The sequence below is a fragment of the Neolamprologus brichardi genome, chromosome 16 (genome assembly GCF_056152115.1).
Source record: "Neolamprologus brichardi isolate AB-2024 chromosome 16, ASM5615211v1, whole genome shotgun sequence".
NCBI lineage: Eukaryota > Metazoa > Chordata > Actinopteri > Cichliformes > Cichlidae > Neolamprologus > Neolamprologus brichardi.
In genome coordinates this window covers 8523181-8550694 of record NC_142119.1, presented here as the reverse complement: position 1 = coordinate 8550694, position 27514 = coordinate 8523181, and the positions used below count along the sequence as shown (strand labels likewise).

Sequence of the window (27514 nt, the reverse complement as noted above, 5' to 3'; positions counted from 1 at the left end):
TTCACACATTGGCAATGGCAAGCTACATTGTAGCCACAGCTGCTCTGGGGCGCACTGACAGAGGCGAGGCTGCCAGACACTGGCGCCACCGGGCCCTCTGACCACCACCATCATCTCTCTACCCTGTGTTCACTTTTTAAAACACAGGGTAGAGAGATGGGGGGGGGGGGGGACGACAATAAACATAATTCGTTAAATTTAACATGTGTCAGATCAGTGTCTTCATTCAAGAATAATTCATCTTAATTTTATCACTTTAAGCATATTTGCACTGCACAAGACACTTTGCACAACACTGGACATTATATTTCTTCATTTCCATTTAATAATTTTACAGCTGCTGTTATTGTGTGTGTATATATATTTATATTTCTTCATACATTCTTATATATTTCTATACTTATTCTACTTATTTTGTTGTACAGTTATTTCATTTTTAACTTAAATTTTTATATTTTATTTTATTTTATTCCTTCCTAGTTAAATTTACCCTTTTTCATTTTCATATTTATTTCCTATCTTATTCATAGCCTTTTCTTTTTTCTTTAGGTCACGAGCAGTTGTGTAAGCATTTCACTGCATATCGTACTGTGTATGACTGTGTATGTGACAAATAAAATTTGAATTTGATTTGAATTTGATTTAAAAACAAGAAATGGGTTATAGTGTATTTTTGTGTATAATATTCATACTTTACTCGGTGTATCCAAATCCCAGAAGGAAGAAGAAGACAAATTAAAAAAAATAAAATAAACAAAAATAAAACAAAAATATATTTCTCTTTCTTCCCAGGTCAGTTTTGGTTTTAAATCCTAATTTGTATCAACTACCAGTTAACCATATTAGTTCCTTTCATGTTAAGTTTCTTTTAGTTGTTCTAACTCTCTGATCAATATAAGTCCACTTAGTTCCAAAGCAATGGCACTTTTGCACAGCACTGCATGTATGGCATCAAGATATAATTGAAACCCACTGACCCTGGGAGTTGTCTGGCTTTTTAATGGATGGTTTTAACACCATTCAATACATCTGCAAGTTACATCGGGTGCAGACATTCATGTTCCCTCCATTATTCATCATCATCTTTGTCACTAGTTTGCTTGCAGTTATTTTTATTCATTAAATTAAGCAAAAAACTAGACTAACCAACTAATCTAAAACTAAGAAACACTAAAATATGACCTTAAATTTGAAAACCGGTTGAAAAAAACTATCCCCATTCAAAAATGTCAGTTGACAATCCCATTGGCTTAGGGAGTGATGATGTCACAAGGACGCCTTTAGAATCTTAGATCATTTGAAAATTTTGCATAAACAGGAGTGAGAAGCAGCAATTTTCAGTCGGTTTGTTCGCAGCAGTTGTTTTCGCAGCCTTCAAATGTTCGACCAGAGAAACATTTGAAACATTTACAGAACAAAATTAAACAAACTGAAGAAGAGAAGCTTCAACTAGAGGAGAAGAGCAGACAATGGAATAGAAGCAGAAAATAAACACTTGGAAGAAAGACAAGACCAACAAACTAAGAATATGCAACACCAGCAGAGGCGTAATTTCCAGGGAGGTTAGGGGCGTTATGACCCCCCCCCCCAATAATCAGACCCAACCAATATAACCCCCCCCTAATAAATTTTTTTATTATCTTGCATAAATAGGCTGTTCATTTGCTTTACTCACTTCAGGTATTACCAGCAAAATAGTTGCATGTTTAATCATCTGGGAATTCACCCAGATTTATTCATTTATTTAGACAGAGATCTTGACCCCCCCGATGTTCAGCACAAAGTTACGCCGATGAACACCAGCCTGACATAAACATTATTAATGAAATTATATGTGGTTTTGAAAAAAGTTCACTAATATTAAACATTTAGCAACAGCAACATAGTCACAATGTGACTTACGTGACTTCTGTGGTTTGCATGCAGCCGTCACCTTTTATGATTCTATTGTCCCCTCCCCCCCATCTCTTTACCCTGTGTTCTTAAAAGTGAACACAGGGTAAAGAAACTTTTGACGAACACACAGTAACAGTGATATTTGTCCTCCTCTACTGGATAAACACTTTGTAACTTTAACATGTTAAGGACAGAGCAGAAACCTACGGAAGCGTAGAGCTGCCACCCAGGCAAAAGAAAAATACAAGTGTATCACGTTATAACGTGAAAAGTTTATTGTTCTAACAAGATACTTTTCCTGTTTGTACAATATACTATCATGTTTGTACAATATACTTTTCACGTTTGAACAACATAATATCACGTTATTACAATATACATAATTATCACGTTCGTACAATATATTTATATTGTACGAACGTGATAATTATATTGTACGAACGTGATAATTATATTGTACGAACGTGATAATTATGTATATTGTACGAACGTGATATTATGTTGTTCAAACATGAAAGGTATATTGTACAAACATGATAGTATATTGTACAAACAGGAAAAGTATCTTGTTAGAACAATAAACTTTTCACGTTATAACGTGATACACTTGTATTTTTCTTTTGCCTGGGTGGCAGCTCTACGCTTCCGTAGAAACCATCCGCCCCCTCTTTAATATTTGTGGAATTTATTTCACCCATAGGCAGTTTTTTACTTTGATGTTGTTGACATTAATTTCATGTTTTTATCGGCTTTTGAAATGGATAAAAATAAAAAACAGTAGCTTTAAACAATAATTAAATCTTTTCGATGATAGACTTTAGCTTATCCAGGAATTGAAATGCCTTTTCTAAACTTCTCAACATGTCACCCACATTATGTTAATAAAAAGGTTTAACCTAACAAATAAATTAGTAAAACATTAACCATAAATTAATGGAGCTGAAAGGAAAAATTCAAAATGAAATTCAAAATATTCAATTGTGCACCAACTATTCAACTATGTGTAACTGCTATTACTGCTTGTTTGCTTACTTACACCAAAATAGAGTTGATGGTCATTATGTACAAAGCCATATGGAGTGACAAGCATGTGAGCAATTAAATACAAATACTTTTATTACATAAAAGAAAAGAAAAATAAATTCTTTGGTTTTCTCAAAAGGTGGGAAATTACCGTTTTAGGAGCCAAAACAAGAAAAACAACTTAGCTCAATAAAATAACATCACAGAATAGAATGACTTTAAAATGAATACTACTAAATGATAGTGATGGCTCGCTTGAAGCTGAAGCTCCGGTGCGTGTGTCAAAAACAATCAACACACCGCTTCAGAAGCACTGTGTCAAAGCTTGATTCGTTTGGCCAGTCACGTGATCAGTGACGTCCGAAGCTTCATTTAGAACCTAACTGCTTCGGTATCTGATTCAAAGGTTTATAAGGAAGTGAATCATTCGCGGGATTTTGATGGTGACCGGTGATCGGGTGGGTTTTCCAGCTTTGTGTTCTTGTTGTTTGCTTTTGTTTTGTGCATGTTTATTTTATCTGGAAACAGGAAAAACTTAAAATGTCAAAAATCTGTTTTTCATAATATAAATATCATTAAATATCTTTAGAAAGACTTCCATTTGACTCGTAACATTTAATGTTATAAAAAATATATTTTTATTTTTAAAATTATCTTAAAATGTTAGTCTACAAAATGTGCAACAATTTAATGTATTTATTCTCTTTGGCTGATAGTTTGTGGGGCCCAGGTAGACTGTATAACTGCATCTCTACCAGTTTTTCTGCACTCCAGCCTCTTGTGTGCCATTTGAAGGGATTTTCCTTAAGGCAGGAGAAATTATCTCCACGAAAAGGAATAGGTTCGGCCATCGCACAGTGGAATAAATCCTCTTCTTAAATAAAAATGAAAAAGGGTTACCTTAAATGCATCATGTTTTTAATTTGCAAGTTCATAACCATTTTCCCTTTCCATTTCACAATCAATTCTGCCCCCAGGTCAAAAATATGTGTAGGAAAATTTCCCTAATATAATATTATTTATAAATATACCCGTCTAGCGATTAATTGCATAAGTACACGGAGGCAGGACCTCACAGCAGAAGCATACTCCATAATGTGCATTATTATATGTATGTTATATGTAACGTGGTATTTTTCAATTATTGTATTTACCAACATCAAGAAGTCACAAGCAAAGAAAGACCACACCATGGTGCATGTTTAAACAAGGAGTTTACTGGTCAAAATTATTTATTAAACAAATAAACCACATTTTTTTAACACCAAAAATACGCATTCAAAGCAACACAACAGCAGCCCAATATCAGACAGAATTCCACTCTGTAGAGTGGGCAATCATTATGAAGCAGTTGGTTTTATTTTGTGGATTCAAGCTGCTCTTCATATTTTTGGCCACCAGATGTCATCAGAGAGGACTGTGTTGAAAAGCTTAGAGCAGGGGTGTCGAACTCCAGGCCTCGAGGGCCGGTGTCCTGCAGGTTTTAGATCTCACCCTGGGTCAACACACCTGAATCAAATAATTAGTTCATCACCAGGCCTCTGGAGAACTTCAAGACATGTTGAGGAGGTCATTTAGCCATTAAATCAGCTGTGTTGGATCAAGGACACGTCTAAAACCTGCAGGACACCGGCCCTCGAGGCCTGGAGTTCGACACCTGTGGCTTAGAGTAATGAACAGTTTTTCAATACAAGCTTCAATGCTTCAGAAAGCTTCATTTGGCCATCACTACTAAATGATAATATATAAAAATGAGTATAATGGTGTCACGGGTTGCCAGGGCAAGCCGTGTGTGAATTATTAACGGACCCAAGATGCAGACTGCTTAAGTTGTGAGTGAGCTTTATTAACAAAAAGGTGAAACAAACAGGGACGAGGTGGACGAAAACCAAAACCTAAGAGTAAACTAAACTGGGAAAAGCTAAGCAAAAACAAACCTGAAACCCTGAGACGTGAAACAGAGATGCAGGGAGAACAACGCGGGGAGAATGCACAGGAAAGTGGAGGGGAACAACACAGACGAACCAGCAACTACTACGACAGAAGACACGACTAAAATACACTCAGAGAAACACAGGGCGATTACACACAGGTGGGGGACACAGCTGGGAGTGATTAACGTGACGAGACCAGGGAGGCAAACTGAAAACGCTCACATAAGACACAGACCTTCACAATAAAACAGGAAACACATACACGTAATGACACAACACACAAACTTAACACAGACTGGGGGACACAGAACATAGGAACATGAAACGTGAAAAGGGAGAGTACGAGAAACCCAGAATAAACAAAACCACAGAATAATAATAAACTAAAACATAAACACGGAGTCACAGACTCCGGACCATGACAAATGGCTTCTTGGGATTTATAAAAGATAAATCCTGATCATCGTCTGTGAAGGTTCTCAGTCATCCAGGTCATCGTAGTCAAAGGAGCTTGCAAAGAAAAGCGTCTGGACTTCTTTAAGTTAATTTGAAGACGTTTCACCTCTCATCCGAGAGGCTTCTTCAGTTCTAAGGTCAAATGGTGGGGAGTCCCAGATATAACCCTAGTGGGAGTGTCCCCCCACAGAGGGACAAAAGGACCCCCTGATGATCCTCTAATCGCCTGAGCCAAGGTGTGGAACTGGGTGTGGGTCCCAATCAGCCAGAGTTTCGGGTGAGTTCATTGTGAAACCTGGCCCCACCTTATCATGCGAATTCCTGAGGTCAGATGGCCCAGGGTGTGAGTGGACGTTAAGGCGTCTGGGAAGGGATCTCAAAACTGGATTATAGATGGCAGAGAGTTGGTGTCGTAAACCACCGCCTCTGTTCAAAGATGGTCGCTCACAGTGGACATAGATGGCTTCTTTCACTCCTCTTTCAAACCATCTGTCCTCTCTGTCCAAAATGTGAACATTGGCATCCTCGAAAGAGTGTCCTTTATCCTTAAGATGCAGATGGACCGCTGAGTCTTGTCCTGTGGAGGTCGCTCTTCTGTGTTGTGCCATGCGCTTGTGAAGTGGCTGTTTGGTCTCTCCAATGTAGAGGTCTGGGCATTCCTCGCTGCACTGTACGTCATACACCACATTGTTAAGTCTGTGTTTTGGCGTTTTGTCTTTCGGGTGAACCAGTTTTTGTCTGAGTGTGTTGCTGGGTCTGAAGTATACCGGGATGTCATGCTTGGAGAAAACCCTCCTGAGTTTCTCTGATACACCGGCTACATAGGGGATGACAATGTTGTTGCGCCTGTCCTTCTTATCCTTCCTCGCTGGTGTCTGATCTTCTTTTCTGTGCCTCTTTGCTGACTTTAAGAACGCCCATTTAGGATAGCTGCACGTTTTTAGTGCTTCCTTTACATGTGTGTGTTCCTTCTTTTTCCCTTCAGGCTTAGAGGGAACATGTTCTGCCCGGTGGTGTAGGGTCCTAATTACTCCAAGTTTGTGTTCCAGAGGGTGATGGGAGTCAAACAGGAGGTACTGGTCCGTGTGTGTGGGCTTCCGGTAAACTTCGATGTTGAGGTTGCCATTCTCTTCAATGTGCACAGCGCAGTCCAGGAAAGGCAAACAGTCATCCTTCGTGTCTTCCCTGGTGAACTTGATGTTTTTATCCACAGCGTTGATGTGCGCAGTGAAGGATTCCACTTCTTGTGTCTTGATTTTGACCCAGGTGTCGTCTACATATCTGTACCAGTGGCTGGGTACTCTTCCTTTGAAAGAGCCAAGAGCCTTCCTTTCCACTTCCTCCATGTAAAGGTTGGCTACAATAGGTGACACGGGGGAGCCCATGGCACAGCCATGTTTTTGTCTGTAATAGCCTTCGTTGTATTTGAAATATGTGGTGGTGAGGCAGAGGTCTAACAGTGTGCAAATCTGATCGGGTGTGAAGTTGGTCCTGTCCTCCAAGGAGTTGTCTTCTTGTAGTCGTTTTCTGACAGTCTCCACTGCCTCCGTGGTGGGTATGCACGTGAAGAGAGAGACTACATCAAAGGACACTATGGTTTCATCTGGATCCAGGGTAAGTTTCTGGACCTTGTCCGTGAAGTCGGTGGAGTTCTTGATGTGGTGTGGGGTGTTCCCCACGAGAGGAGCAAGGATCATCCTTTTCTTACATTTCCCAATATATGTACAAAACATTAAACAAAACGTGTTGAAAGATGTATTAGATAATAGTAGACTGTGCACATTTTTTGACAGGTGTGGCAGGCATCAGGTATCTCACTCTCTTCCAGAAGCGAGAGTTCCATGCTGCAGCGCCTCCAGAGCCCTCTGGCCACTTCAAAGGGGCACTCTTACGAATCAGGTGCTGCAAGGCCGGGGGGAGGTGTGTGTATTGCTGTGGCCCCGTGTCTCCCAGCTGGATCAAAATCACACTCAGTTCCCTCTGGACCAATGCATGGTGGAGCCCCACCTGGTAAATGATCAACAACACTTTAGTCACCCTTTCACTGTACACTTAGTATTTTTATTTACATAAATGCTATCTAGTAGTGCTGCACATTGAAAAAATAGAATAAATTTAAGTATAAAAATATGATGCCATGATAAACATATAAGTAGAATCATTTGTTTTCACAACAATCAATCTATTCCTTATTAGCACAGCAACAGATGCCTCAAGGCGCTTTATATTCTAAGGTAAAGATCCTGTGACTATAGAGAGAAAACCACAACAATCAGAAAATTTCCTATGAGCAAGGATTTTGTGATAGTGGGAAGGAAAAACTTATTTTTTGCAGGAAGAAACTGCTAGCAGAACCAGGATTAAGGAAGGGCAGCTATTTGGGGGTTAGGGGAGATAGGAGAAAAAACACGGTGTGACAAGAGCCAGATTAATAAGAACTGATGATTAAATGCAGAGCAGTGTATGAACACACAGAGAGTGAAAAAGGGGTAGTTAGATGGACAAAATTGTTTTTCTTATATTTTTATGGCTCAGTAAAATAATTTCAATTAAACCTGCAGGTTAACTAATTTGTGTATGTGATCTAGCTTCATGGATACATAAAGCTGGGTATCGTCTGCATAATAATGAAAACGTATGCTACGCTTTCTAATAATGCTGCCTAAGGGAAGCATGTATAATGTAAATAGAAATGGTCCTAGTACAGAACCCTGTGTAACTCCATAATTAACCTTAGTGTGTGAAGAAGCCTCCCTATTTGCATGAATAAATTAAGATATGATATGTCACTTGCCTTTGCTAGTGTCAAGGTAAGTGACGCCTGATAACTGCAACGCCTTTTCTAAACTTCTTAACATGTCACCCACATTATGTTAATAAAAAGGTTCAAACTAACAATTAAATTAGTAAAAACTAACCATAAATTAATGGAACCATCAATGGAACTGAAAGGAAAAATTCAAAATGAAATTCAAAATATTCAATTGTGCATCAACTATTCAACTATGTGTAACTGCTATTACTGCTTGTTTGCTTACTTACACCAAAATAAAGTTGATGGTCACCGTGTATAAAGCCATATGGAGTGGATGTATTGAACTTGTAGCACATGGCCCTGGTCCCCAAGTGGTACTTATTTAGCTGCATCTCAGTTTCATTTTTTCCCTCTCTCCTCCATCTCTCCTTTTTATCTGATCATTAATTTTTTTCAAATGTCTGTTTCTTCAAATAGTGTCTTTGTGGAGAAATATAGTATAACAGCCACACATTGTCCCGTTTACCATTATGTTTATTCTTTTCCAATATTTCAGTCTGTGTGACATGTCTAATAGCCAGGCATCCTTAATTGGCCGAACCTTACTGAATGCATACATAGATGCAAATGTTTGCACGGACACTTTATTTCTGTATCTCACAAAGTTTGCAAGGACCAAAAAGTTGTAATTGAATAAAAATGTAATGGTAACAGTGTGTGGAGGTTATGCTACATTTCTCCACAAGGATTTTTTCCCCCATGTGCACTTGTTTCCTTAGATTTGCTGTAAAAATATTGTACTTTTCCCACCGACGGTATTGTACTAGAGTACCAGTATCTTACATCATGCAATACCAATAAATTAGAGTACAGGAATATAAATTATTATATTTACTTGACTACTTTACTTGCACTTTATTTAAGTGCTGTACCATATTCTGCTTCTACTCCACTATATTTTGGATGCAAATATTACAGTTTGGATTCTACTTGTAGGTATTTTTTAAAATGATAAAAGAATCTGAAGTGTAATTCCACACAATAGGTGTATACTATCAGTATTTAAAATATATTGTGCAGTTATATTGATTATACACCCTGTGCACCATTAAGCTAATTAAGTAGAAGTATAACTTTTCAATACTTTTTTCCACACTGCAAAACAGTTATCCAACACAAAATTATACTTGTGCAACACAACTTTTCATGTAATAAATCTGAAATGGGACACAGGGCTGCACAGGATTCTGAAAACTTTTGTCACGTTTGTCAAGGAACAAAAATGTATGTAATTAAATTAAATTGAAAAGAAGTGTGAAGTGGCTAAATCAGTTATATTTTAAAGAAATATAATTAAGCAAAACAAATTTGCCTACTGTGGAGAAGATAGAGAGGATGTTAGCACCAAGCCTCTTAAACCATTATCCAGTGGCAACAAGTGTACTTCCTCTCAGGACCTGCCTCCTGCCCTGTTCGCCTCCTACAAAGCCAGGAGGAGGAAAGCCAAGCAGTTGGCAAGGTCCTCACTCCATGTCTAATGCTTTCTACAGCAAATTATTCTGCACTGAATTGATCTCTGACTAAATATTCCAGTTTCAGTGAATTTAAATTACATTTTATTTATATAGCGTTAAATCACAACAACAGTTGCCTCAACACACTTTATATTGCAAGGCCATACAATTTCTTGTGGACCTCCTTGTGTGCCTTATTCTTGGTTCCACAACTCCCACCCCCATTTAAAAAAGATGCTACAAAGGCCCCTGCTCACGTTGCCTGCAAAGCAGAGAAAGACAGACAGAGAAAGTGGGAAACGCTGGATAAGCGTATTTATGTGAGTCTCTTGGTATGCAAACCTGCCAGGTTTCTGTAAGCCAGAGAATTCTGATGTGTGGATTGCAACAGCATAAAAGATGAACATAGCTACCTTGACCCCACTCACTGGTTTGTGAAGTCCAATTTTAAAGCCTTTGGATGAGCACTTTGGGTGCTTTACAAGTCCTTGAATAATGATTTGTCAATCACAGGTCATTAGGCCAATGAGCATACTCCCAGGCAGTCTCTGTCTCAGTTCTCACCTGCCAGTCAAACCCTCCCATCACTGAGGTTTGGGGTGAGGCAGGCCATCGCTCTGTCGTCATGGAGCCTGATCCCAGATCTGGTGTGAGAATGACCATGAGCCTCCTGCTCTGATTCATGCATTTCTCCACCAACTCCAGACGATCTGTTGTGGTACAATGAAAAGAAAAAAACAACAAAACCAAAAAAAGTAAATAAACAGGTACATGATGGCTCTTTAAATTAGGCAGCACAACACTGGTATCCCTTTAGCGCTTAAGCTGGGCTACAAAGAACACTGCAGACAATAAAATACCTGAATCACAAAAACAACATATATTGGTTGTTGATGTCCAAAATTACAATTAAAGCACATAAAACACTGACCTTCCCCTGGTATGTCATCCCTCCCGTGGATAAAGAGCCGATATCCGCACTTATCCTCGAGGACAGAGGGCAAAGTCTGCGTGATAAACTGAGAGAGTGTGTCCTCAGTGATCTTGTCCATTGGTGTCTGGTAGACCACATAGGCGTCATATAAACTTGTGTCTGGGAAACAAACAAATCAGTGGAAATTGATGTGTACTTTCTTTGACAAGGTTTTCTCAGCTTTTTTTTAAATTAATGTTTCTTCCTTATCGGCTCATTGTGATGTAAAGTGACCCTGTCACCACAATAAGTCATTTGTGTTTGAACAGTTATGGTCAGACGTTACAAACACTCATCACTGACATGAATGTGTAATTTTTAACTTCTTTGAACCTTTCTTTTTCCAGGGTGGAACAATTGTACAGCATACATCTTTAATGGGTTAAAACATACAAAAAAAACCCCAACAATAATTGGGAGGACAGGTTTTAATTCATCCCACAAATGCAGAGTCAAGATTATGCATACAGGCTCAAATATATTATAATACTACCACTAATATTTGGTAAGATGCCCCTTGACCAGATGCTTTTAGCAGCCCCCAAAAAGTTTCTGACTCAATTCTGGACGGATGTTTGACCACCCTTCTTGGCAGAACTGGTAGGTTTAAATTTGTGATATCATCTCGCTTTTAGGCGTCACTCACAAATTTTCAATAAGGTTGAGGTCAGGCTTTGGGAAGGCCAATGTAGAAACTTAATATTAGCCTGGTTTAACCTTTCCAAAACCAGTTTTGAGACTGTAGAATATGCACACATGATAAATGGCTGCTAAAAACTGTGTATATATTATCGCTCCAACTGCACTTTATGGACCCTTGTGTTGCTGTAATATGTGAATTGCCACAGTGTGGGATTAATAGAGTCTATGTCATGCCATCTCAAAACCTTTCTCCAAAAGGCATTTGGCTTACTTGTTCACCATAGCCAAAGTGAACCAACATTTTTTATATGTTGTTTGAACCTTCAGAAGGAAACCAGAACACTTCAGGTTTATTTATTTGTTATTCAATTTGGTTACTCTTGCATTTTTCTTATATTTCTAATTTGTCATATTGAAAACCACTGGATACCACTATTTTGTAGCAAACAAGCTGATGAATATTTTAGGAAGTAACTTTTGTTTTGACATAATGTTTCAGGGTCTATAACCACAACATCCTCCTCTCTTAAGTCTTGGATGTGTTAAACTGGTGCAGTTTTCCTTAAAGTATAGCACTGAAGCCAGGGAGCAGGAGTAGCAGCTAAACTGGCTCGGTCTTCCCTCTGAAACTGACTAATTAGCATTGTACTTCATTCCTTTACTGTTGGTACAAAACTAAGATAATAAAGGCCCCAAGAAAAATATTTACTCTCTTACCTTTATTGCTACTGCTTAGTGGGAAGTAGGGTCTGAAGAATAGGGCTAAGTCAATGGCAAAGTATTTGACCAAAACAGCGACAAAAACACCAACGAATAACATGCATACTCCTCCAATGGCAAGTGGAATTATGGATTCTAGGAAACACAAAATTATAGTGTAAAATAACATTTCCATGCTTCGCTAAAAGTCAACAGACATTTTTGTTAGCAAGGCTAAAAAACAATCAATGGTCCTGTGACTGACCTTTCCTCTTAAGAGTTAATTTGGCATTCTTTGTTCCGTAATAGCTCTCGCCAAAACACTTAAACTTCTGTTGAAAATCCTTAGCAGACACTTTTTTAATGGTGAGGATTGCAGTGGCAATGGTATTCTTTGAAGGTTCCTCAGTTGCTCTAACAAAGAAGATAAGAGTTTGTTTTGTTAAAGAAGACAAAGGGTCAAAGACAAAGTTCAGCAGAAAGGTTCACTGCAGACAAAGGATAGGAAATACATAACAGTTACTATTTAACATATTTTCAACAGATCTTTGAGGTTCCCTTAAGTGTGACTCTTAAACAATAGCACTTAAAGAGGTCATATGAACTTATTCTGTAAAATACCTTAGAAGCACCTTAAACTACATGTTGAAATCCACTCAAAGGATTAGCAAAACATTAAGTGTACATTGTGTGAAGTATAAAAGAGGCTTACATTTTGGTAGTTTGACTATAACCATCCCTGTTTTTGAAAGGAATTCCATTGATGTACCAGCTGGCATTACAGTCATGTTTCACATTAGTCCCACACAAAACTGAGCAATTCAGCTTAATCTCAGAGCCTGCAAGGAAAGAAGGAAGGATGAAGAAAGAAAGAGGGCGGGTTAACCCACTGGAATACAGGGTAAGATGCACGACAAAGGCGCACATTCCCCTGAATGCACAGTCAGTAAAACTGGGCCATTATTCTTTCCAGAGTTTTTATATATTCCATGTGACCAGCTATGGAGTAGTAATAAGATGCCTTGAAAATCTTCCCCGATGGCCACTCGTATAACACCTCCACCAGTTTATCAAACCCCCGCCAATCGGTACCAAACATCAGCCTTAATTCTATGTTTATTCCTGTATTTAGTTTCCACTGGCACTATAGGATGCCTGTAAGCCCTGATTGCAGCAACACTCCCTTAAACGGAAGGTGGCAAACTTGCAAGCCTGCACCATTGCCTTAAATGCATCCAGGAAAGTCTACAGGTCATCCACCTCCGTCATTTTAAATAAGACCACCTCAGAGAGTGGAGGTGACAGTGCTGGAGAAACCGCCACTCCTTCCTGGGTCACCAGGTACATTGGGCACCAGTGTGGCAGTTGCTCCTGCCACTGTGAGCTCTCCCCAGGAAGGGCAGAGGGCTGCATTTTACAAACAATTTTATTCACACAAAGCGTTACACACAAACTTTCTCTCTTTCTGTTTTTGGCTTTGTCTTGTTTCTGGCCCCCACACCTACTGCCAGAGGAGAGGTTAATTAGACAGGTGTGCTACCCTCCTCATCAGGCACTGGTCCCCAAAAACACACTGCTCCACCTCCCCCTTCTTAAGTGATGAGTCAGTCACTCCCTGTATGGATGCAACTTTAGTCCTGCTAAGTGCTAACTGAGTAACTTTTAGAGGATCACTGTTATTAACCAAGTATTTGCAGTGTTATGACAGCAACATGTTGACATGAAGATGAGATTTTATTACCTTCATCAGCAAACTGCTCCTGCGACTCATCAGCTGGGGTCAAAATTTCTAGGTAGTGCACAGCTTTTTCTGCAAGCAACCAAAAAGAGTGAGCCATTTTTCATCCTCTAATAGGACATTTGGTATGCTATATTATGGGTATTGTTTTGAAAAATCAGGAAAACCTGTGACATACATACAAATCTTTAGCTCTGGCTCATTACTAAACATGTTAAATGTACAGGCCATTACAATTTCACTTATATAGTCAAGTTTATGTTGGTGTCGCAATGTGTTGTATTGGTATCCAGAACTAAACACCAAAGAATGCAGTTTCACCTAGAAGTATAAGTTCCCTGGAACCTGACGTACTGTACACCTTATTATTGTATGCCCAGGTACAAATACAGGTGTAGAGGCCCTCGTGGTCTTTGGTAGCATTATGCACTCTCAATTTGACTTCATGCTGATCTTCAATAAGAGTATAGTCCTGCACCGAGAAGGGCACAAATAGGGAAAGCAACACATTTTACTTCAATGAACGTGGTCTGTTTTGTAAATCATCACAATGGCCCTGTCAATTACATCATTGTGTCTTAGTTTGTAATTGTTGTATTGTAAAAGTTTAGAGGTTATTAAAGTAGCTCCCTTTTTATTAACTTGCTATCAGGTTCTTGCTATAGCAATGAAACCAACACTTTTATCTTACATAAAAATGTACACTGGTATTAACATGGACAATGTTTAAAAAGTTAAATAAAATTCCTTTGTTCAGAAGTCAAGCAACATTTTAATGTCATCAACTTCCAGGGCCAGTGGAATCATCTTTTGCCCCACTGGTTTCACTGGTTAGTACTGGTACTTATTACCATCAGCAATCAGTTCTGGCACCTCTTAGCTTTGCAGCTTGATGCTGGTTGGCAACTAGCTCTTGCACCTTTTTAGCAAAGTATCCAGAGTCATAAACCAGGCAGGGTCATACCATCAATTAATCCAATGGCCTTGATCCAAAAGCGATTACCGAAAAGTCAGGAAAAATCCCCCCAAAAAAACGTGTATTCAAAATGGCCAAGCACCAAATCATTCACAAACAACTGGCAAACACACACCTTTATAGGGGACATGAAATGCTACACATATAAAGACTAATTTACACCACTGAGCCGACATAGATGTAACACTATCTATAAATCTGGATTTAAGTTTTAAAAACATGTTTAGTTTAGTCCCATCTTCTGCCAGTATGCTTTGTGGTTGTTTGTTTGTTTGTGGCTAATAGACATTAGCTTATGTTAGCTAACTAGTGACAGAATCGTTAACTCCGGGGAAAATAATAACATTACAAATTTAAAATGACAAAAATCAGTTTAAGGGGATCACATTTGGGCTGCAACAATGAGTTTGTTGTTAAGAAACTGTGTATATACTGTCCACTTTCACTGTCTGTGTCTTTAGCAGTAAGTTGCTATTCGCTGTTTGGCTAGCAGCCAGCTGTTAGCCATACTGTTCTGGTTTATAAAGCACTTTAATAAATGAGGACAGTGTGGAGGAGAGCCTGTTTGAGTCACCAGACTCACAAGCTGAAGTTCACACTAAAGCCTTCAATTTTCCTCACTTTTAATATGAAGTAATCCAGTCAGTGAGATGATGTGAGGAAAACACAAAAGGTTTCAAAAAGCATGGCATCTCTTCTTCTGAGTCCTGCTTTAAAAAGTGCTTTATAAACCCGAACATTGCGGCTAACAGCTAGATTTTTCCATTTGAGTGCAGCTAGCCAATCAATGAAAGCCAGTTACTGCTAAAGAGACAGAGGATGAAAGTGGACAATATATCCTCGGTTTTTAAACATAAAACTCATTGTTGCAGTCAGGGACAGCACAAATGTAATTCCCTGAAACTGTTTTTTTTTTTTTAGTTCTAGTGCAGTTATTTTCCTCTGAGTTTTGATTCTGTCCCTAGTTAGCTAACATAAACTAAAGTATCAATTTCTATACTGACATAAGATGATGCTGAACATGACTTTTTAAAACTTTATTTCTTTTTTTTTTTTTTTTTTTTTTTTTTTTTTTTGCCTGTCCCATTTGGTTCTTTAGCCGTCAGAATTGTTGTCTGAAGACCAACAAGGATACCCAATGGATTTATTTTGCCAAATGGATCATCATGGCATTGCCGTATTGGTCCATTTGATCGACCTTTGTTTTTATTATTTATTTTATTTTATTTTCAGTTGTTACAGACGGGACAGACATGAGTGAGGGATAGGAAAGGGAGAAAGAAAGAGGAAGGAAAAGAAAAACAGAAGGGGAGAGGGACAGTGAGAAAGGGGGGAAAAAAAATATCTCTGGGATCACCTGTTGAGAGAAAAAGAATAGAAAACAAGCAAAAAAAACAAAAAAACAAAACAAAGCAACATACTATACACAACACCATCGCATTAATCTAGCTAAGTGTAAACAGCAGTAAATACTAAATATTGAATGTTGTTGTGCAGCACGCAGGACAGACAGCGCACAATGTGCTTTGAAGTAGCAGCCAAGAAAGGTGTGATTTAAGTCTACAAACAGTGAACACCTGTGTGCACACCTGTGTGGGTCGGCGCGCTTGTATTCAAATGGTTTCCCCATGTAATGGTCTGCAAGAGGATGTAGAGAGCCATAGCCCTGTCCCTCAGGGCATGAAGCAGGCATGGAGGAGATCCAGGCCCCAGACATCCAGAGGTCCCAGAGTGCAAGAGCCCAAGGAGGACCACCGGAGGGGCATCCGTGCCACCTTCATGGGAAGGGCTGAGGATACCCAGACGAGGGGTCACCCAGTAGCCACCGGGCAGAAACTAGAGGGGGCTGCACCTGCGTGCCCGCCGGCTCCGCCGGCAGCCAGCTGTGCCAGAGTGAACCGAGCCGCAGGCACAGAGGCCAGAGGCCCGAGGGCCCTCCGCGCCCCGGAAGAGGCCTGACTGAGCAACAGGCGCCAGGCCCCGCCAAGTAGCCACCGGGAGTGAGCTGGCACATGACCTGAGCGCCCAGCCCCGGACACCAAGAACCAACAATGCACCGACCCCTGAGGGCATCAGTCACCGGCAGGGAGTGTGGTGAGGGGAGATAGGCCTCCACACTTGGAGGGCCTGGGAGTTCCCAGAGAGGTGGAGTCTAAGACCCGACCTGACATATAGACACAGACAAACAGGCACACACAGACACAGACATGCATTCCCACCCTCATGCACACATATACAAACACTCAGCACTCACCCAACGTAGGAATAAACGTAAATGGACATGTACACACAATCACACTCCCCAAACATACTCTATACCCCGGGTCCAGGTATCCTCGCCCCCAGAGGGGGAAACGGCACCCAGACCCAAGAGATGTTACCCTTCCCTCCGGGGTGGAGGCTAGCAGACCGCCCCAGGCTCCGCAGCAGCAGGGAGGCCAATCGGACAGCCAGCATCTCTTCCCAGCCCCCCCGCCTCGATGGCTAGCAGAGAACGGGGGTGTGTTAAGACCCCATACCCTCCTCCTCCCGCTCAAGTGTAGTGTTGCTGCGTGTTGCTCTAAAGTGTGTTTAAAACAAGGGAGAGCATGGTGCTGCTGCCAGAGAGCAGCAGGTGTTAGCACGGCCCCTCCCGAGAACCCTCAATGTCTACATGGATTTAAAATTGAGAGGTGGGCACCGGCACCAGAGGTAGGTTTGAATACACAGACCGTCTACTGGACGCCGTTAACGTGCCCACCCTCAAGGCCCTATATATATATATATATATATGTGTGTGTGTGTGTGTGTTATGAGAGTGTAAGTAATGTGGATGTCTAAGTTGTGAGATAGAATTGAGGCACAGGTGGCCAGAAGAGGACAGAGGGGGGGGGGAATGTCTCCCCTGCACCCTGGTGACACACCCGCACCCCAAAGCCCTACCTGTGTGGGTGGGTGTGGTGGAGCGGGAAGAGGGAGGCAGCCGGGGATGGGGAGGAAAAGAAGGGAGGGGAGGGTGTCCCTCCCTAGGGCCAGCTCCCCCGCTGACCCCAATAGGCACCCCCGTCCTCTGGTATCCACCAAGGCAAGGGAGCCCAGGCCCATCCAGACCGGGGCCTACGGTAGCAGCACCGCCAAGCCCCACAGGACCCGGGGCAGCCCACCCCACCCCACCGCAGAGGAAACTGTACCCACCCCAACATTCAATCATCTCCCAGACTACACAAGACACAGACACCCAGGTTAAGTTTATTCTCCACCTCTCCTATGTCTCTCCCCCACCTGCAGAGTGGACTCCTGCAAAGATGGAACAACCTCCCTGCCAGTTGAAGAGCCCCCCGGTTAGGCCGATGCACAAGAGGCCCCCTGCGCCAGGGCTGAGCCCCCGTGCACCCACCCGCCCACAACCTCGGCGACACACCGACAAGGACCGAAGCCCCCAAGGCCCAGCCAGAGCCCCAGCACGGAGGCGAAGCACCCCCGAACCCCAAACCCCCACGCCCGCCCCGGATCCACTCAGGGGCAGCCAGGCCACCAGGCCAGTAACCTACGTCCGCCAGCACAGACCATCCTCCAGCCCCGCTGCACGCAGCCACGAGGAGAACACCCTCTGAGAGCGACCAGAGCCACTAACCAGGTTATGAACACAACCCCCGGGTTAAGCCCTCCAGGGATAACGTCTCTAGGGGTCCTCCAGGTGCCCTAAGCCCATCCCAACCTCCACATCAACCACAATAGCCAAGGCGGGACCAAACCACGACCCCCCAACCCCGCTAGGTGATGGAGCCGATCAAAGGAGCCCAGAGGGATTGATCTAATGTGGTGGCAGAGGCTATATCGAGACTAATGTGATCTATTAGATAGTTTCTATATTGGCTAGAATTAAGATTATTTTTATTTTTCCAGTTCATGAGGACCGTTTTCTTGGCGATGCATAGGGCAGTAAAAACCATGTGGACTGTATTGACATCATCCAAATTTCCCAACAAGCATACTAAAGGGGAGGTTGGAATTTTACATTTCAGACACTTTGATAAGTCTTCACATATCTCGTGCCAAAACTTCTGCACTGGTGGACAGAACCAAAGAGCGTGGATGTAATTGTCTGGTGTATTGCCTTGACAGTGTGAGCAGTTGTTGGCGGATGTAAAGCCCATCTTGAACATTCGATGACCTGTATAGTGCACTCTATGCAGTATTTTGTATTGTATTAATTGCAGATTGGGATTTTTAATCAATTTAAAGGTTTTTAAGCACATCTGAGACCAGACGTTTTGGTCTAAGCTGACTGATAAATCTGCTTCCCACTTTGCAATAGGAAGGGATATTGATTCATCTATTTTAGAAAGTGTTCTGTATATTTTAGATAATAGTTTGGGGGATTTAAGAGTAAGAAATTGAACCACACTTGGTGGTGTTTGTAATTCAACTTGACTGAGGTTAAATTTCTTTTTTACTATGGATTTAATTTGTTGATATTCTAAAAATCTTTTCTTGTTGATCCCATATTGTGTAACTAGTCTGTCAAATGGAATAAATTCTGTTCCCTCTAATATATGTTCTAAGTATTTAATTCCTTTACAACTCCATTCTGGGAAATTAATCTTATTATTGTTTTGTAATATGTCAGGGTTATTCCAGATAGGTGTACGTTTGCATGGGATTAATGAAGACTCCGTTATTTTTAGAAACTCCCACCATGCTGTCAGAGAAAAGCTGATGTTGATGCTTTTAAAGCATTCATGTCTTTTGATGTTTGAGCTAATAAATGGTAGGTCTGAAATCTCTAGATCATTGCATAGTGCCTGTTCAACATCTAGCCAGGGCTCATCTAAGAGGGTACATTTTAACCATTCTGAGATGAACTGAAGCCTGTTGGCTAAGAAGTATTGGTGAAAATTAGGCAGATCTAATCCTCCTCTATCCTTGGTTCTTTGTAGTGTTTTTAAGCTGATACGCGGGGGTTTATCTTTCCAAAGGAATTTAGAAATATGTGAATCCAGAGATCTGAACCAATCTTGTGATGGTTTGTTGGGGATCATTAAAAATAAGTAATTTATTTTTGGCAAGATCATCATTTTTATAGTGGCGACCCTTCCCATGAGTGATATGGGTAGAGATTTCCATCTAGTCAGATCGCCTTCTACTTTCTTTAGAAGTGGGATGTGGTTTAATTTAATTAAGTCTGAAAGCTTAGGAGAAACATTAATACCTAAATATTTAATATTTCCAGATTGTAGTGGGGCAGAAGATGAATTATGGAAGGAGCAGTTAATGGGAAGAACTGTAGATTTTGGCCAATTAATTGAATAATCTGAAACTCTTGAAAACCAGTTTATTAGAGTAATTACCTCAGAGAGGTTGATTTGTGAGTTTTGCAGAAAAAGCAACACATCATCCGCATAGAGACTGATTTTATGTTCTACGTTCTTACATTTTATGCCCTTAATTGTTGTAGCCTGTCTAAATGCTGCTGCTAGAGGTTCGATAAAAATTGCAAAAAGTGAAGGGGAGAGTGGACATCCCTGTCTGGTGCCCCTCATGAAACAAAAGCTGGAGGATGTCTGGTCATTTGTTCTGATACGAGCTGTTGGGGAATTGTATAATATTCTTATCCAATTTATGAAAGAGTTTCCAAAACCAAATTTGTGTAAAGTTGCAAATAAAAATTTCCAGTTAACTCTGTCAAATGCTTTTTCTGCATCTAGAGATTATAATATGGTTTCAATGTTTTTATTGTATGAGTAGTCTATTAAATTAAATAATCTACGAGTGTTTGTTGAGGAGTGCCGACCTTTTATGAAACCAGTTTGGTCAGGATGAATTAAGAGGGGGGTTATTTTCTCTAATCTCTTTGAGAGAGCTTTGCAGATTATTTTAAGGTCTACATTTATAAGGGATATTGGACGATAACTTGAGGGAAATAAAGGGTCTTTTCCTGGTTTTAGCAGGAGATTAATGTTGGCAGAATTCATATTTGGTGGTAGTCTGCCATTTTTCTTGATTTCCTGCAGCAATCTATGGAATACTGGTGCCAAAATTGTCCAGAATTCTTTGTAGAATTCTGCAGGAAAGCCGTCTGGACCTGGAGCCTTGTTATTGGGCATACTTATCAGGGCTTCCTGGAGTTCACCTAAAACTTTATTTCTTAAATCCAGCTTCACAGCCACACATCTATGTCCGTTTTTGAAAGCAGGGCTCCATGATGTCACTTAGCCCTTATATGTGTAGTGTTTCATGTATCCTTATTTAAAATGGCAGAGGTGGATGACCCATAGACTTTCCTGGATGCATTTAAGGCAATGGTGCAGGTTTGCAAGTTTGCCAAACAAACAGGAAGCTGACCTGGGCTTTTTGGCCTACCTTGTACCAGGTGATGTTTCCTTTGAATGCACTACATGTGCTTTGGACTCGTTCTGGACATGGGACCTTTTTGCTCTGGTCAGAGTTTTTGATTTCTCCGTAGTTTAACATCTTGCTTCCTCTGTAACTTGCATTGAACACTTCAATTTTCACACGGTGTTTAAAACATTGTCCTGAAGACTTGATTTCCCTAAAAGTGAATCAATGAGTGGGAAGCACATTAACAAAAAAAGAGACAACAAAAGAAGAAAATTGTTTTAGAGTTCAAGAAAACCCAGACCATCACTAACGTTAGATGCTAGATAGAAATTTTGTAACATATTTCGTAGAGATGATTCTTACCAAGCAGTGTAATCTCCAGAATCAGAAATGTTGAGGTTTAAGAGAAACAGTGCTTCGCCTTGGTAATGCACCCTGGCTTTCTTATCAGAGGAAATATTCTGAATTTGGGTGCTATATTTGTACCATGTAAAATTTTTATTGTTGAAGTTTGGTTCTAAAATAAAAGGTACATAAAAAAGAGACTCCCCTTCAAGAACTGTAATGCTCTCCTCATTCATGGTCTCACATTGTGATTTGCCAGAATCTGAAACTGAGGGAGAAGCAGATAGAGGTGATGATAAGTGCAAATGCAAATGTGAAAGGTGTGTTGCAGATGCTACAATGCTGTACGATGAAATGAAAAAGTTTATGAAATGTTCCTTTTCTTTTTTGCCTTAACGATTTTTATGGCCTTTCTGTCTTGCCATACAATTTTACCTTCTACATTTTGGCTTTGATGTTTTGCTGACCCATCAATGAGAACTTTTGATATAACTTTTTCTACAACTTGCTCAAAATTGTCATGATATGTATTTCACATCAGCGGCCTTTTGAGCCTGATTAATACTGGGTGTGCAGCTTCACCATGGTTTCATTGCAAGTTTAAACCGCACACGCAAATGAATCATGTACTGTATACACCACCTGATTTCCATTCTGATACGGATGTCACCACTGCAACAAGAAAGAGAAGCTGGAAAGCACCCATTAGCTGAGAGAGAGAGAGAGAGAGAGAGAGAGAAAGGACATTCAAAGCCAAACCACACTGTTCTGAATCATGTGATATATTTCATATTTAATTACACTAATTTATTAACTTGCTTTACTCATACACTGTCAGCCCTGCACATAAGCTTTTACCATGGCCTCAATAGCTTAAAGTGCTTCTCCCTATCTGTTCCACAGATAATGTGACAGTTCAGTGATTCTTGAGATAAGGGACAAAACATGTCCGGCAGATAAAACCCAATTTTGTGGTTAAAAATATGCATACAAGTGTTAACCCAACTGCCTAAAAGACAAACCAAGGCAATTTTTTATACAACAAAAGTATGAATTTGCATTTTTTATACATATTTATTTATTTTAAATGGTACAATACATTACCAGTACCTTAAAAATCCATTGTCCAGAAGCAGGTGTGATAATATTAAAATACAGAAAAAAAAAATTAAAAGTAATGTAAAATTAAACATCATGGCTCTCGTCACTAAGTATTTAATTCAATACCTTATATAATATCAAAATATGCAATTGAAAATTTATTTTTACATATTTTTTAAGTGATTAAAATCGTGTCCAGAGTTTTTGTCAACACCATTAGATTTTTTTAAAAGTACAAAATCAGGAATTATTGTGGGTAGCTTACACTCTGAGGACCCTTTACCACTTCCTGTTTGATACACATAAGTTTTTTTAAATTTTAATTTCCTTTATTGCATACCTTTCTACGGGAAAGTAACGGTAATTAGATTACCGTTACTTTCCCGTAGGAACGCTGCGTTACTGCGTTACTAAAACCGTGATTTTCTTGCGAGAATGTCTCATGACAGTGACGTAAGCGAGTGTGATGTTCGTGACAACAGCTGTGTGCAGATCAACAGCGTGCAGCGTTTAAAGCGTGGAAGTACTGACCTTACTTTGAGTTTGATTCCCTAAAAAGTGACAAAAACATTAGTGTCCGCTGTGCGTGGGAAGAAAACTTCTTTTTACAGCGAAAAAACCCCTAAACTTCCAAGCAAGCACCGAGTAGCTACAACGTAATGAGAAACTCACAGAGAAACTGCGGTATCCTTCCACTGACCGCTGCGGCACACCTGCACCAGGATAAACCTCCGCCTACTCTACTCCTGCTTTACAGGTGAAAATAGAGCAAAAGGACCGCTAGTCTTTGACTTTATTTATTTTCTGCTGTGTTTTACTTGCATCTGAAAGAGTGAGTGTAAACACAAAAAAATAAATAAATTAAAAAAAAAAAAAAATATATATATATATATATATATATATATATATATATATATATATATATATATATTATGTGCAGAAAATAGGTTTAAATGTTAAACTAATTTCTTCAAGTCAGAGAATGGTGCATATAATTAAAATTTTGCTTCATGCATAAAGTTAAAAGATTAAAACTAACAAAACAAGTTTTAAAAAGAGACTTTTCCATTTGATTACATTTTGTATGATGGATTATGTAGAAAAAGTAGAATTGGGCTGAAAGATCTATCGCTTTATCACCTATTCAGGTTGTAAATCATGTTTTTAAAAAGTAACTAAGTAACTAAGTAATTAATTACTTTTGAAAATAAGTAATCAGTAAAGTAACGGGATTACTTTTTTGGGGAAGTAATCAGTAATTAATTACTGATTACTTTTTTCAAGTAACTTGACCAACACTGGTTATGAGAGAAAGTCGGGTATTTTGTCAACACCATCAGATGTCAACACCATCAGGATTTTTGTCTGATGGTGACCCTTTTCTAATGGTGTTGACAAATGCCACAAAAGTGTACTATTCACCATTTATATTAAGTTATTTTTTACTAATATTTCAGATATATTACCTCCTGTGTATTTTACTGATATTTCTGCTTCACAGATGTGTCAAATATTATCAAATTTGTCTTATCTTGAATCTCATTGTTTATGTATCCATCATTAATCCTGTAGGAAAATGCTTAGTCCTCTGCAACCCATTCACTCAGTGATGCAGTGGGCAGCTACAAATCCAGGATAGCTGCTGTTCGTTTGATTTGAACGCCCAACCTTCCGATCATGTGGCATCTACTGAGCTAGCTGTGCCTCGAGAGTTGGTCTTTAAGTGATGATGTATGAATCCTGCTTCCGGGCCCAAACTACTCTGTGTTTATTAAGCCTGTTGTGCTGTTAAAATGTTTTAATGCTTTTTATCTTGTTCTATTACATCTGAACAAGCCCCTAAAAGAGCCCGTTCTCGCTCTCGAGGCGTAACATGCTGACGATTTGTCACCTAGCGTAAAATGTTACGCTTTGGGAGTGAGAACGTGTTGCCTAAAAACAGCCAGTGATCACTGTCAGCCTAACCATCGGGAACCCTCACGTTAACTTTTATCAAGTGGTAAAAAGTTAGCATTCATCCTCCAGCTTCACTGTGTTTATATTATGCTAACATAGCTGTGTCGCTAGCGATCATGTAGCACATCACTATATACCAGCTAGCCCAACTTCAGTAACCTGACAATAGTCACTGCTGTTTAGTTTTCTGTCTCTATTTATGTTGGAAGGGGTAGCAGAGCTGGTGTATCATGTTCAGGTGGAAACAAGCAACCTAACTTCTAACTCTGTTAAATTTCATATATTCTGTTTTCATGGATGCCTGGATGTTACACCTGGTAGAGCAGCCACACTGATCATTTTATTAAAGATGAAAGAATTTAGACCGTTTGTAACTCTCAGTGATGCCGCAGAGTTCCTTTGACTTTGGGATCTGCAGCGGAGTTTGGACCTGGAAACGGCTAATGACATCAGACTTAAAGACCAGATAGCATCTCTATTGCTTAATGCATAATTGTGTTGTGAATATTCATCCTTAATCTGTAAAAAAGCCTAAGGTTCAGAAATGTTATAGTAAGTTCAAAATGGTACATTTCAGGCTACAATAGCAAAGGGGAAGCTGTCAGTAGAGGAATGAAAGAGAAGGAACAGGGATGATCAAAAAAGAAGGAGAGAAAAGATTAACAGCCAGCCTGAGTTGAAGAAAGAGTTTCTCATAAAGGAAAGGGAAAGATGGAGAAATAGAGTGAAAAAGAGAAAAATAAAGAACATCAGTGATCTGAAAGAAAGAGAAAAAAGTCAGAAGAGAAGGTTTTGGAAACAAGCACAGAGAGTCAAAAGGGGAGAAAGTCCAGCAGGGTCTAAACACACAACCACAGAGAACTTTAGGAATCAAGGAGTGGTAGGTAGCTGCTTGCTGGTGAACTATTAAGATGTAGAACTTGACATGTGCAAAAACAGAATTGTTATGATGTGTCTTGTGATATTACAAAGGTTGCTAAGGTTTAATGGTAATTTTGAAAGAAATAATATCTTGTTTTCTACTAGTGTGTCAACACCGTCAGATTTGTGTCACCACCGTCAGCACCTTGTTAACTCCATAATATGGAGTTTTGGTTTATTTTTCTCTTTTGGAGAACCATATATTTTCCTCCCTCATGATCTTCCAATAAAAATAGGTAATTTTCTCAATAAATGTGTAATTTGCATTCTGCTTAATATGATTGTTTCTTATAGAGATTAAATACAAGCTTCTGAAAATATGTATGACTGAAACTCTAATAATAAAAAGCCAAAGAATCTTACTTTTAAATGTAGCATAATTACTTTGAAAACATATGTGCATAAACAATAGAATAGAGAAGCTGCTAATAGTCAAAATAGCTGAAACAACTTAATTTAAAATATATATTTTTGCATTTCTTTGTGTCTGACAGTGTTGACAAAAACCTTGCACTTCTCCAGCAAAAACATAAATTATTAAAAAATGTTACACCTGGGAGATTGTACCAAAACATGGTGAGACAGCCAAAACTTTGTGTAACAATTATATGTAAACATGTTTTTGAAAAATCCAAAAATATATTTTAGAAAATTAAAACCTGTTTTGTCCCTAATCTCAGGAATCACTGAGTTATGAAATCAGTTAAAATGCTGCTCTCTCATCACTGGCTGTTCAAAAGAACAGAATGTTGTGTGTTTTGTTTTTCTCAGGCTTGCATGTTTCCTTTGGTTTTGAGCCAACTGGTTGCTGGTTGCTTAGAAGCCTTTCAGTGGACCGATAACACAGGAACTTTTCAGAAGAAGTTGCAGGTGAAATTGATGACTGATTGCAGAATATGACACTGATTACCTGTGAAGATTGTTATCAAGTAATTCCTGGTTATCGAACTTAATCATTTAAGGACTTTTTGCACGGTGCAACACTTCTCACAATGTCCTTGACAGACTCAGTGGCTGAATGAGAAATAACAGCTAAAAAAACAGCAAAAGGACAAAGTGAACGCAAGTCACATGGTGTTACAGTGCCAACAGTATAACAATCTGTCTGTCAAGAGTTTCTAGTAGTAGCATGACATGTTTTAAAAACATGTCAGAGAGCAACAGAGACACCACATTCATCTTCAGTAGAGCGCCTGTTCATAGAATTGCTACAAATGTTCACCAATATTTGTAACCGCTCAGTCGAGTTGCACTTTGAATCATATCTTCTATAGAGGAAGTTTCTAATTTTGCAGCTTGAGCTCATATCAAATCAAAGTGTTAAAATCCTGAATAAGTCTTATAATAATTCTTGAATAATTCAAATTGAATACTGATTCGATCCACTATGAGTTTAAAGTATTGCTAGCTTTAACTGTTCTGTTTTCCAGATGCTGTGGAAATAACTATTATTATTATAACAGATCTGTAAAGCCTTTATAAAGTTTATAAGTTATCTTCTCACCCTAGTTCTTTTTTCTGTCACTTAACTTGGAGTATACCTATTTAGAACCTTAGCATATCCTAAAGCAAGGAAGTTAAAATTGTTAGTAGTAATGAAAGTGTTTGCTTACCTCACAAAAGTGTGTGTGCTGGCCGCTGCAGTGTAATCAGCTCGATGCTGTCGGTATGGTTGTTTCTCTCTCTCTCACGCTCTCTCTCTCTCTCATGCACACATGCTTCGTCAAGAGCCTGTTTCCCGTCTCTCATGTTGGCCCCACCCCGGGTCCATGCTTACATAACAGTCACAACAACAGCAGTGCGACTGTTACTTCAACAGGCAGACTTGAAAAACTATACATTCACCTGAACAAAAAAACAAGGCGTAGATGTAACATAGAAATCTATATCACTAAAAGCCAGTAGATCCGGTAGATCAAAATTAGAAATGAACACACATGTTTAGGCACGTTTTCTTGTTTGTGTTATTTAAATGTGTTTCAGCCATAAGAGAATTTGCTACAAATCTTTAAGATAAAGATAAGCAGAATAGAATGGATGGATAATAATAATAATAATAATAATAATAATAATAATGGATTGCATTTATATAGCGCTTTTCGGGACCCCTCAAAGCGCTTTACAATACCACTATTCATTCACTCTCACATTCATACACTGGTGAAGGCAAGCTACAAGAAGGCAAGAAGGCTAGCATCTGGATGACAGATGTTCATATCATTTATGTACATTTTCAGCAGTGTACCTGTGTAATATATCTGTAT

General features: G+C 39.5%; 1 protein-coding gene across 1 annotated transcript; it reads right to left on the bottom strand.

The window, feature by feature from the left end:
- Positions 1 to 6366: 6366 nt before the first annotated feature.
- On the bottom strand, positions 6367 to 26947 carry LOC102777468 (interleukin-1 receptor type 1-like). Its single transcript, XM_087829788.1, has 12 exons — positions 26864 to 26947; positions 21915 to 21981; positions 21291 to 21540; positions 20949 to 21138; positions 13952 to 14102; positions 13634 to 13702; positions 12605 to 12731; positions 12158 to 12306; positions 11911 to 12048; positions 10510 to 10671; positions 10143 to 10288; positions 6367 to 7316 (listed from the first exon to the last, which is right to left on the bottom strand). The coding sequence occupies exons 2-12, from the start codon at positions 21976 to 21978 to the stop codon at positions 7068 to 7070; spliced, it is 1695 nt and encodes a 564-aa protein (XP_087685914.1). The 5' UTR covers positions 21979 to 21981; positions 26864 to 26947; the 3' UTR covers positions 6367 to 7067.
- Positions 26948 to 27514: the final 567 nt, after the last annotated feature.